At 42.1% G+C, this 12,079-nt stretch overlaps 1 protein-coding gene across 3 annotated transcripts in view; it reads left to right on the forward strand.

Annotated features, from left to right (window-relative positions):
- The window catches only part of KIF26A (kinesin family member 26A), a 245,750-nt gene extending 235,283 nt beyond the window's left edge, over positions 1–10,467 (forward strand). For all 3 annotated transcript variants that reach the window (XM_086937892.1, XM_086937894.1, XM_086937893.1), the window contains exons 13-16: positions 5,811–6,001; positions 6,409–6,429; positions 8,593–8,743; positions 9,693–10,467. In XM_086937892.1, the coding sequence (XP_086794018.1) occupies positions 5,811–6,001; positions 6,409–6,429; positions 8,593–8,743; positions 9,693–9,871 (542 nt within the window). In that variant the 3' untranslated portion in view covers positions 9,872–10,467. The remainder of the gene's footprint in view (positions 1–5,810; positions 6,002–6,408; positions 6,430–8,592; positions 8,744–9,692) is intronic.
- Positions 10,468–12,079: the final 1,612 nt, after the last annotated feature.

The following is a 12,079-nucleotide window of genomic DNA, read 5'->3' on the forward strand; positions in this document are numbered from 1 at the left end:
CAGAGCGAGCTCTGCATACCCTGGACGCCAGAAGGGCGGTCATGCATTACATCGAAAGGACAAAAGGACACAGGAAAACTAAACAGTTCTTTATGTCGTTCGCCAACAGTTACATGGGCAAAGCAGTCACTAAGAACACTACTGCACGATGGATCGCGCAAACAATCCAACTCTGCCACAAAAGGGCAGGAGAAGAACTGGCAGAGGGGGCACGCGCCCACTCCACTAGGAAGAAGGGGGCTACAATAGCCTTCCTGGCCAATACACCCATACAAGACATATGCCTGGCGGCAACATGGGCTTCGGTGCACACATTCACGAAGCACTATTGCGTGGATGTTCAGATGAACAAGGAAGCACAAGTCGGACAAAGGGTGCTCCAGCATATATTCAGAAACCAGAGCTCATCTTCCACCCAGCCACCACGGAAGTGAGAAACCGCTACGAAATCTATGCACAGCATAGTGAATCCAGAAAGATTCACGCTGCAAAACGAATAGTTTCTTACCTGTCGGAGTAGTTTTGCAGCTTGAAGATCTTTCTGGATTCACTAGCGAACCCACCCACCTCCGCCAGAAAGATGAGGCTGGAGAGAGAAGAGGTGGTTAAAAAGAAAAAAAAAAAAAAAGGTGATAGGAGGAGAAGAAGTAACAGAATATAAGGACAAGTGGTAAAGAAATGATCACCTTGAATAGAACATTGCCATTGCTTCGGAAAAGAAGGAAACACGGAAAAAAGAATCCGAAGATGGCGCCCAAGAGTCGGAGCTTCCGCAGGAAGCATGCCGACGTCACCGGAAATGCACCCGAGGTGACGCCGACGCCCACAAGGGCTACAAAAAAAAAACAAAGAAAAGACTACGAATCCGGACCCAACCACAAGACCGCGGAATATGCACAGCATAGTGAATCCAGAAAGATCTTCAAGCTGCAAAACTACACCGACAGGTAAGAAACTATTCGTTAAAGAAACATTGTGTAGGCGAGTCTGGAACACCCACTCTATGGAATCCCAAAGGCATACTCAATGTCGAAGTCCTCACTGACCGGAGACACCAAGGACACCGCTGGTGGATGTGTTGCCCGAAAGATGCCAGCTTCTAAGGGTGGCCAAAGTCAAGATTATGCTAGGAAGGAAACAACTTAGACACCAATACCAGAGACCTCGATGCTAAAAAGAGATCGACAAGCATACCCAATGCGGAAGAGTGCGCGATCGAGAGCGAATGGAAGAACAGGCGTCTCAAAGCCAAAATGGTCATAATCCTCCAGAAAAAGAAGGATTTTTATTCATCTCTCCGAAATTTCAGAATTCCGGCGAAAGCTTCTATGAAGGACATGCAACAGGACAAGGACTTGGGGGAACTTGAGCCTCCTATGACCCCAGAGCCACAGGAAGAAGAGGATCAGGATGTCTTGTATGAGAAAGAGGACCCAGAGTCCTGGGGCCTGTTTCAAGATACTGAAGGGCCAGAGCCTTGAGACACAATGGCAGGACCTCAACGCCGATTCCACGTAGGAGGGAAGAGACACATTTCCGTCATGGCTTTTGCCTCCGGACAATATTGCCATGTACAACCAACTAATAAAGAGGGCTGCAGACAAGTATGGTGTTCAAATGGAGGAGGAGAAGTCTCAAGCAGGTTTTTTACTAGAAACATTGCTACTCTCATAGAGTAAGAGTCAATAATTGCCCATGCTCCCGAGCATACTGGACCAAGGGAGTGAGGCCCTCAAGGAACCTGCATCCTGCAGGTTGGTGGCACCCAGGGCTGAAAAGAAGTACAAACACTCCTCGAAGGGCCCTGCATACATTAGCGGTAACATACATGAAGAGGCCATCATTAAAGCCACCCCCAGGAAGAGGGGAAATATGCCAACTACCTCCTGATCACCTCCCTATAAGGAGAACAAGAGATTGGTTATGGTGGGGAGGAAGTTTGAAAGGGGAGCAATGATCCAATGGTGCATTACTAGCTGTAATGCCCTGCTCAACGGATATGCTTACCAACACTGGGAAGAGATGGGAAAGCTAATGAAACATCTACCAGAGCAATATCAAAGAAGAGCTGCATCCATCGCAGAAGAAGGGAAGAATATCACCAACACCTGTTTAAAATCAGCACTAGACGCCGCAGATACAGTGAGCAGACAAATGATGGCAGGAACAACTGTAAGAAGGCATGCCTGGCCGAGGATGTGGGGCTTCAAAAATGAAGTTCAAGGCAAATCATTAACACCCCTTTTGATGGGGAGCACCTTTTTGGGAGTGCAGTGGACGATATCCTGCAGCAGCTGAAGATAATGATACAGCTAAGTTGATGGAAGCCCTGTAGTACAGAGGGCAGCAACTGCAAGAAAGTACACCTGCTAGAAAACTGGTGGAAGTGGGGGCTTTCAAAGTGCTACTTCCCACAAAAGCGTCCTAAGTGCAAGCCAGGTGCAGACACTGACGCAACAGTGGCAGTACCAATCACTACAGAATCAACACATCTGAGGTGAAAGTGTACCTTTGTGAGAAGAGAATACTGTTGATGACACAAGAAACTCTCCGATACCAGAAGGGTCAGTCTCTGAGAGTGACGACTGTGGGGCAAAATGTTGGGAATGATGTCTTCCTGCACAACTCTAATACCATGTGCAAGGCTACACATGAGACCAATAGAGGAATGGGCCCATAGCCAGTGCACACAAGCTGCGGGGAGTTAGGAAGATCTAATGGTTGTCAGGCAAGGAGTGCAGGAGGAAATGGCGTGGTGGAACAAGGCTAATATAACAACAGGAAGACACTTCATATCACCAGCTCCAACAGTTACCATAATTACAGATGCTTTGCATAAGGGATGAAGAGCTCACATGGAAAAGCTCAAGATCAGAGGGATCTGGAGACCAGAAGAGTCAGTACAACACATAAACATACTGGAGCTAAAACCAGTGTTCCTAGCCTTAATATCAGCTGTTGGGAAACTCAATACAAATTCAAACAGACAATTCAGCGAGGATGTTCTACCTAAAAAAACAAAAAGGAACAAATTGCTTCGCCATTTCAAGGGTAACACAAGAGTTCTGGATATGAGCCAGCCAGAGAGAAATCAACATAATGGTGATACATCTACTAAGAAAAAGACAATGTAAAGGCAGACAAGCAAAGCAGACCGACATACACCTCACACGAATGGGAGCTGAATCAGAGAGTAATCAAAAAGGTGTTCATAAGGTGGAGGACACCAGAAATAGACCTATCCACAACACCTTGAAAATGCAAAATGCCAGTCCTTCGCATCCAGACATTCACACCGACACTACCTGTGAAATGCACTGTAGATGGAAAGACTTGCTTATGCTTTTCCCCGATCCCACTGTTACCTTTAGCAATCAACAAATGCAAACAGTTGCAGATGATTTTAATACTCATCGCTCCACAGTGGCGAGACATACCTGGTTGAGAGATACATAAGAAGAAGCTTCTTTGATACGCCAGTGATCAAACATTTTCTGGAAGTGGCCAAAAGAATAGCCCCACACGAGGAGTGCACCAACACCTACATGTAATCTGAATGTAGTGCTGACCTGACTGAAAAAATAACCTTTTGAACCACTCCACAAGGCCACCTTCAAATGTGTCATATTTAAAATATCCTTTCTAATTGCAATGACTTCTCTCTATATAGAGTAAGTGAGTTGCAAGCACTCACCATTCAGGAACCATATGTGCAGATACACAAGGACAGAATAATCATGAGGACGAACCCACATTTCCTACCAAAGGCCATATCCCAGCTACAAATAAACCAGACAAATCAAACAACAAGTTACTTCGCAGAGCCAAAGAATAAGGCGGAAAGACCACCACTTACACTAGACACTTGACGCGCTATAATGTATCATATGGAGAAAAAAAGCCAATTAGGAAAGGAAAACAGCTCTTCGTGTCATTTTCAGACAGTAACAAAGGAAAACCAGTCACTTACAACACCATCTCAAGTTGGATTACTCATGCAATCAAGATGTGTCATTGGACAGCAGACATACAACTAGGAGCAAAATAAAGAGGTCATTCAACACTTAAAAAAGGAGCTACAGTAGCCTTCCTGGCAAATGTCCTGTTAAATGGCATATGTATGATAGCCACTTGATCGTCAGTACACATGTTCACAAAACACTCCTGCATCGACGTGGAGGTGTAAAGGCAGGCAAAGTGGGATAGAGAGTACTGAAACAATTGTTTACAAACTCAACCTCATCTCCAAGCCAGCCTCCACAGTAAAGAAAATCTCTACAAAATCAATGCACAATATATGACTCAAGAAAAGATTCACTATGAAAAACGAAATGGTTACTTACCTGTAGGAGTAGTTTTGCAGCTTGAAGAATGTTCTGGATTCATGTGTGACCCACTCGATTTCCCAGGAAATGAGGCGATAAGAAGTTAACAAAGGACTTAAAGACTATATGGACAACAGAAAAACCACGAAACACAGAATAAATAGATGGTCACAGAGAAAAAAGATTCTGAAGATGGCGATCATCTGTGGAGACTTCCGGGGAGAGGCGTCTGACGTCAGAAGAGGCTCGACTAGGCATCACATGCTACGGACAGTCGACACCCCAAAATAAAAAAAGATGAAAGAGAAGAAGGACCCACATACAAGAGGAGAGTTCCGGACCCATCCACTAGATGGCGGAATAATGTGAATCCAGAAAATTCTTCAAGATCTAAAACTACTCTTACAGGTAAGTAACCATTGTGTTACCCTGTGTGCTTCTCGTCACTCCTACTGTCACTTTTGTGTGCTTCTCACTCTCTCTTATGCTTCTTCCCCATGCTCTGTTCTTCACCCCCCAGCTCCCGGTGCTCCTTTTTCCCACACCCACACGCTGTGTTCTTCATGGCTCCTTTATAAAAATTTGTGCTTGCATTCTAAAAATATTTTATTTGTTTTATCTAACAGTCCAAGTAGCATATGCCATCCTGGAATGGTAAATAAAAAGCAAATGGTGCCACGTTATTTTGGTGGTACATGCATACGCCATCACACATGCGCCCTCAAACAGAATAGCATGGCCTCCAGTAGCAGTCACGCTTTTGCGACTCCTTAAATGTATTTAGTTATTTTATGGATGATGCTGCAGAGCATCTAGAATAGAATGAATCAGATGCTGTAGTGCTTTGCCAAAAGGCATTGGACATAGTCAATAGGTCTATCTATTGGCTTTGCCAATGCCTGTTTAGGTTTGGCATTAGACAAGCCCTTTGATTTTACTACAATTGTATATGTAATATACTTATTTGTAGGGGCTTTCAGTAGACCTTCTCTTTCCATTGGTTGTTGTTGCGTCATTGACAATTGTCTTCCACCTACAGCAGAGAGCATGGGGAAATGGGTTAGGCACTTTCAGCTACTGGCTAAAGTCCCTATGAGTGATGGCATTCTGCTCTTTCACGAGGAGCACATCCACACATTGGTCCTCTTCTTTGCCAGGGAATACTATGGCAAAGTGTATGTTTTTTAAATAAACAAAATATTTTTGCTTCTAGCTCATGTTTACTATCAACTGGCGAGGGCCCGCATCTTTGCATGAATGAAGTTTTACTAAAACCATGACAAAAGAAAACAATTTTTGAAAAGGACACACAGCTTATAGCCAACGCCAGTCCTGTTGGTTTTGCCAATGCTTATTTAATTTACCATGTCATTCAAAATGTTGCATAGGAAATAGCGTATCATCTTGCGCCAAGATAGTTTATTGGGATGAGGGAACAAGATGGCCATCAGGTTTCCACTAAACAGAACATTGTGCTCACCGCAGGTCTTCAACGTCGCAGACTTATCCCCGCTACATTGCCGGAGACCGCTTCCCTGGGAAGAAAGCCCAGTACGACTGGACAGTGGGTTGATCTACCACCTCTGCCGGGAACTTTGAAAGAGCCATTCGAAATTAAAGTTTATGAGATTGATGATGTGGAACGATTACAGCGGCACAGACAAGAGGAAGCGGAGGTCAGCATATACTTTACGGCAGTTTGAATTACCGTACACATGCACTATTGCCGCCTGAATGCTTGCAAGGCGGCAAGAAAATTGACTGCTATTGAAACACCATCATTATTAATTGTATAATTCATAGGCTGGGTGCCCTTAACAAAGAAAATGCAAATAATTATTATCTAGAATTAATTGTGTTTAATGTGACTAGCATTTCGAGCTGGGGGCATCCATAACTGTATGATGGGACTTGGTGGCTTTCTCTTGCCAAGGGTCATTGCCTGCTGATTGTAATGAGTTAGCTTCCTGGTTAGTGTACTAATAAATTAGAGAGGTGATGGCTCAAATCGCTCCAAGCCCGCAGCTCGTTTGCAGCAGTGACATGAAGAATAATTCTTTTCGTTTCTGTTTCCTTCTTCTAGCCTTTCCAGGATGTTGAAAAGGTAAGAATATGCAGCTCTCTACCATCTTGTTTTTTTTCTCTTTTAAAAATGTGGCGATAGCAGACTAACTAGACAGCTCTTGTGTTCGGCATTGTCATAGCTGTGCAGATAGTTTACTGGTAAGAAGGGGGCTGGCCAGTTCCATCAGTTAACTCTTTCCTGCCCAGCAGGAAGTGTTAGTACTATCTATTTATCAAGTGCCTACTTCCTTCGAAGAAAGCCGCCTCCCCAATTGATAGTGTTGCGTATTACTGTATGTAATCATGTTCTACAGATAGACCGGGAATGACATTTGCACCAGGCCAAAGAACCTATCTTTCTTTCTGAGGGGGCTTTTACCACAACAGAATTGAGGAACGCTTGCAAGAAGTATAGCAGGGCTTATGCTACTGCTGACCAACACCCACTGCACAACTGTCTGGACCACTGAATCACATGTACAGCACCATCAACAGCTGTGCAGATGTGCTTGTGTGTTGTGTGTATGTGCAAATCTACCGTGTGCCTCAGTCTCATCCTTTGATGGTTTGTGGTGGCACCTAACTTATATAAGCGGTTTAGGGGCGCCCATGAGGGTCGGTGTAGTTCCTCCCTGCTGTCACCCTCGTGTGTGCTTGCAGGCATTTCTCAAGGGCAGGCTAATGATGTGCTAATACAGATGCATGCTTCACAGCCTTACCCACACACTTGTTCTGCACCAGGGAAGCCCAGCCTGGCTCTGATAGAGCCCAACCTGTGATTGTACACCCTAACAGTATGATACTGGGAAACGCTTGACCCCTCTCCACAGAAATAAACCCTTCTGCAAGTGCATGTAAACTGCCACCGTTTAGGTGGCAGACGCGCAGCACCCCTCACAGGGATATGTGCTGTCATGTGAGCATGCGTTTAAAGTGATGGGATATTCATGCTTGGATTTGTGTTGGGCTTGCACCCGTGGAAGTTAAGAAGTACCCTCTTTTGATAGTAAATGCTTTTCAACAGAATCCCTGCATTTACTATTCCAGAAGGTGTCCTACAAATCCTTTACAACTGAACAGTGAAGTGTCCTTTAGGGATAGTACAAAGTTACATTGGCATCGGCATACTGTCCACTTACTACAACCCCTTGTCTGCAGGTCCATTAGATGCGGTGCATTCAGTGTATCACTTTTCATGAGCAAAGCATTAGTGCTAAGCCGTGGCTTAGAGGGCCTTAAGAGGTTTTCGAACTGATTAGTTAGAAGAGTGGAAATCTACAAACTTCATGAGCCCAGAACGCTACAAAAAATGTGTTAAAGATGGGCTATAAATATCGTGCCAGAGATAGCACTTTTCCTGCCACCCTCTTTCTTCTCTCCTCCTATTGTATGTATTATCCACTCTTCCTTTGTTTCCTTTGTCTCATTCATTCACTCCCTTCCTTGCTCAATCTTTCCTTATAGGCGTCCTTCTTATGCTTGCTCTCTACGTCCACATGTCTTCCTCCCATCCTTCTAATCCTCTGCCCATCTTTTGTCTTATCTTGAGCACCACAAAAACCTTAAATTTTATTTGTGATATTGGAGAAGGTAGACTACCTCTGCCTTCTGGTCTCTTTCTTCCTGGACACAGTTTTCTCAGTGAAAAAGCAAGAACATAGAAAGTGCTACCATTGGCTGGTCAAATAGCTGCAGGTGTGCCTTTTCCAAACACTCTCGAGCCTATAATGAACACCAGTGCACCACCTTCAGCTGGTCTTTTCTCCTTGCTGATGGAATTAGAAACCTGCCTATCTCAAATGTAAAATCCTTCAAATCCTGGTAGATTCTGCAAATCTGCGGTTGGCAAGATTACTGCTGATGGAATTACAGCTACCCTTCGATTCTCACTGTAGATGGGGGAGCATCAAAGGCATAAAAGCAATTAACCATGCCACTGTCACATCTGATGATAATGAGAGAGATTCCGGTGAAATTCAAGCCATTAGTGGGGCGTTTGGGCTCCTTAGATACAAACACTTTGGGGAAATGAACTAAGAAGGCTTCACAAATTCTTCAAATATTTTTAAAGATTCCGTTATTATCAGCAATGTAGTTGTCAAGAAAAAGAGTAAACATATTCAGGGTAGAATATTGTTCTGGTTGCTCAACATTGGAAAACATTTAAGAGTAACTCCAACCAACATTTTTGTCTCCTTCAAAGGGGCTGACGTACTTCAATAACAAGCTGAAGATTTTAGAACGGCGCCAGCAAAGAATCAGAGATGTGAAGACAAAGTATGAGCTGTTGAAGGTAGAGCTGGAAGAGACAAAGTGCAGATTAATGATTCACCCAGACAAATGGAAAGGAGAGTGTAAGTATTTCTGGCAAGTCCTTGTGAGTTTGTTGTTGAATGCTTACTTCAATTTACCAACCTTCAGGCGGTTGTTAAGCTTTGTTGTGAGGACTCATGACCTGTGGATTACCATTTGTTCTAGTGGCTATTGTTCAACTCATTGCGCCAACCCGCCGAAGGTTTGAAAGATTAAATCAGAGTCAATGCAAACTGTCAGGCTTTGAAATGTTGCAACCTGCAGCAGATGCAGACAAGCCATTTGAAGGGCAGCTAAGTCTTTAGCCTTTTGTGAAGAGTTTATACCATTGGTCACTGCTACCAGGAGCGCCATTTTGCCAAAATCAATAAAGTGTCAGAAATAACATCATCACAGCCTCTTTGACCCAATGATGACATGGCAGGAATTGACATCTTCACTGAAAATTCGAGGGTGCAGCATGGTAATAAAACACCCAGCAATTAAAACTAGTAACAGTAAAGGTATCCTTACTTTGAGTAGATGATCCTCTGATCTCCATTTCTCTGTCACTTTAGTAACCAGGGGAGACATTGGCAGGTGGCAGGTATATTGCTTAAGGTGTAAGAGAGGTCTGGTGCCCATGTGTAGGTCAGCGTTTCAGCATTCATAGTCATTAATGCACATTGTGCGTTGAAAGCTCTCCACAAATGCATGCAGATTTGGCCTCATAAATGCATTAAAGGGAACAAAAAATCTACATTCTTAAGTACATACACGTGTGTTGGATAGAAATAGGTTACATAGGATTACATTTTAAATCCTGAAAATATATATTTTTACATAGTTGTTTTTTTTACATAAAAGCTAAATTGTGTCACTCTGAATCCTATTACAGTGAAAATTAATCACTTCCTAAAATGCAATGATAATGTTTCTGCAGAATATTATGCTGAGTTTTTTCATTCTTTACTGTTGTTTTTATAATTCTCCGATATTTTGTCTCGACAGTTGACGTGGACCCGGATCTCGATTTGGAGTCGCAGGAATACTTGGACGCACTGGAACAGGCGACAGAGGATCTGGACGATTGCGTCAACCTGTGCAAGGCACGCATCATGATGGTGACTTGCTTTGACATTGGGGTGATCTGCGATGGGCAAGACGGAGCGAGAGAAGTGGAGGTCTGAGTGAGGGCAGCAGGGCATTGGGATGTGGAAAAACGTTGGCGGAGCGAGGAAGTGACGATATGTTGGAGGAGCAGCGGTGGAAATGCCAAGTTTTTAAGCAGCAATGAATGTTGTGGTGTCAATACCGATGATGGATTGTAATGGTGTAAAAAATCAATATGGTGCCTCAGGACCTGAACTGTATCAAATGAATAACGAAGAACAAAGACAAATCTCACACAAATTAGGACATTTATGGAGGAGGAGTATTGAGGATGACAACGGAAGTGCCTTTTAACATTGATTTGATGTTTCTTTTTGTATTATGGTGCTAGAATTAATTGAAGCCAGCAAACCTAAGCAAGACTCTAAAATGTATTCCTATGACATATTTTATACTGTATAGTGTATTTATGACTATATGTACAAAAAACAAACTTTGTAGCAGAAGCAATAACTAAATTATGTTTTCATACCTGAATTTGCCTTCTTGTTTCATAGAAAAGCTGTTTTATGTAGCAGAACTAAAACTGTATAATGATTGCTTTTTTGTTTAGGACTCAAAATATTTTTATGAACATTTATCTATTAAAGGAGGTTACGGCAAAATTTCAAAATGATTGTTTTACATTATGTTTTGTATTATTCGGTTCTTTATAACAAATGAATGTTTTTTTATCAGCTGTTTTCTATATTTTAGGGTAGCCACCCTACTCCTCTAGAGACGTAGGTTTCATCTTAGATCTTAGCTACTGCCATATGCATTGGAAATTTCTACGGTCACTGTGCTTTTGACTAAATGCAGGAATTTACATAAATTACCAAAACCTTAGGTCAACAAAAAGTTGCTTTTGTAAATATTTACTGCATATATTTTTTTATAATTTTGATGACAAATACTATATCCGCATTCTAAACTTACAAGAAATGTAGCATATCTTTTTGCAGTTTTTCTAAGGAAGGCAAACCCTCAGGATTACATTTTTTTAAAGTGCATGAAATGTGTGCATTTTTTTAAAGAGTCCATTAATTGTGGGCAACGTAATGATGAACGTTCGCCGAGCAAATCATTTTGACACAGTTGGATGGTCTATGTATTATCGCATTTCATAATGAATCATATTTTCTGATCATTGTTTTTTATATGGAGTTTTCGAAAACCTTGTATAAATGTACAATATAATAGCTTGCTTCAGCTTTTATCTGTGAATAAAAGATGCATTTATTGTTAACATTCCTACTTAAATATTGATGATGTTTGTAGAAGTATGAATCATGAATGAGTTCATGAATTACACAGCTTAGTTGAAACATGGAGACAAAAAGACAGCGAAAATACAGGGCTTTAAGAACCTTTGAATTCATTATTTTACACATTTTCAACTTTTTCTTAGCTATTTTTACAACTTTCATGTTCTCTGAAGATTTATGTCTACATCTACGCTTACCTTATATCTACATCTGCACTTACCTTACGCTGGCTCCCAAAATGCAGAGCAGATCAAATATAATGGAATTGTGCCCTGACCATAAACCTGTCTATGAATGCAAACGTTCAGTTGTATACAAACAGTCCTCCATCAGAGATCCTAAAATCCGTGACCGGCACTTTGACACTCTCTTTAAAATACACTCCTGCTACTTCTGTCATAGCAAAACATTTGTTAATGTTTAGGAACGATTGGAAGTCATGGTTGTGTTCCTATTGAACAGTGGGTTATATGTCACTATATTAAAGTTGACAATATTGATCTATTGTGCAGTTTAGTATATAAAGGTAAGCATAGATTTACTATTCTTAATATTACATCTACGTACTTTGACAATATAATTTCAGTTTATATAGTGGATGCAATATTTTTGTCATGGGAATACCTCATGCCATATAGTGAGCAGTGCTGATTTTCCAGTCTATCTGTTGGTATCCAACACTAACAGCACTAAAATGCCTACTGCTGAATGGCATACTTTACAAAATACCTATATACAAGTACAAATGCCTTGGACCTCGTCTTGGTAAAGATTGTCCACTTTTTAAAGTGTAATTTTAAGACTGTTGAAGATCAATGATGCAACCATTGCTAGTTGTTGTTAGTCGTAGGAGCTTATTTACAGGCCCTGTGAGTGCGCCACCAGAACATCACTTTTAATGATGCCTCTGCGGCGCACTGGGCATACCCATATGTACAAGGCCACATAAAGCCACTCTGGATGGCTTTTCATGGCCTC

The sequence above is a fragment of the Lissotriton vulgaris genome, chromosome 9 (assembly GCF_964263255.1).
Source record: "Lissotriton vulgaris chromosome 9, aLisVul1.2, whole genome shotgun sequence".
NCBI classification, from domain to species: Eukaryota; Metazoa; Chordata; class Amphibia; order Caudata; family Salamandridae; genus Lissotriton; species Lissotriton vulgaris.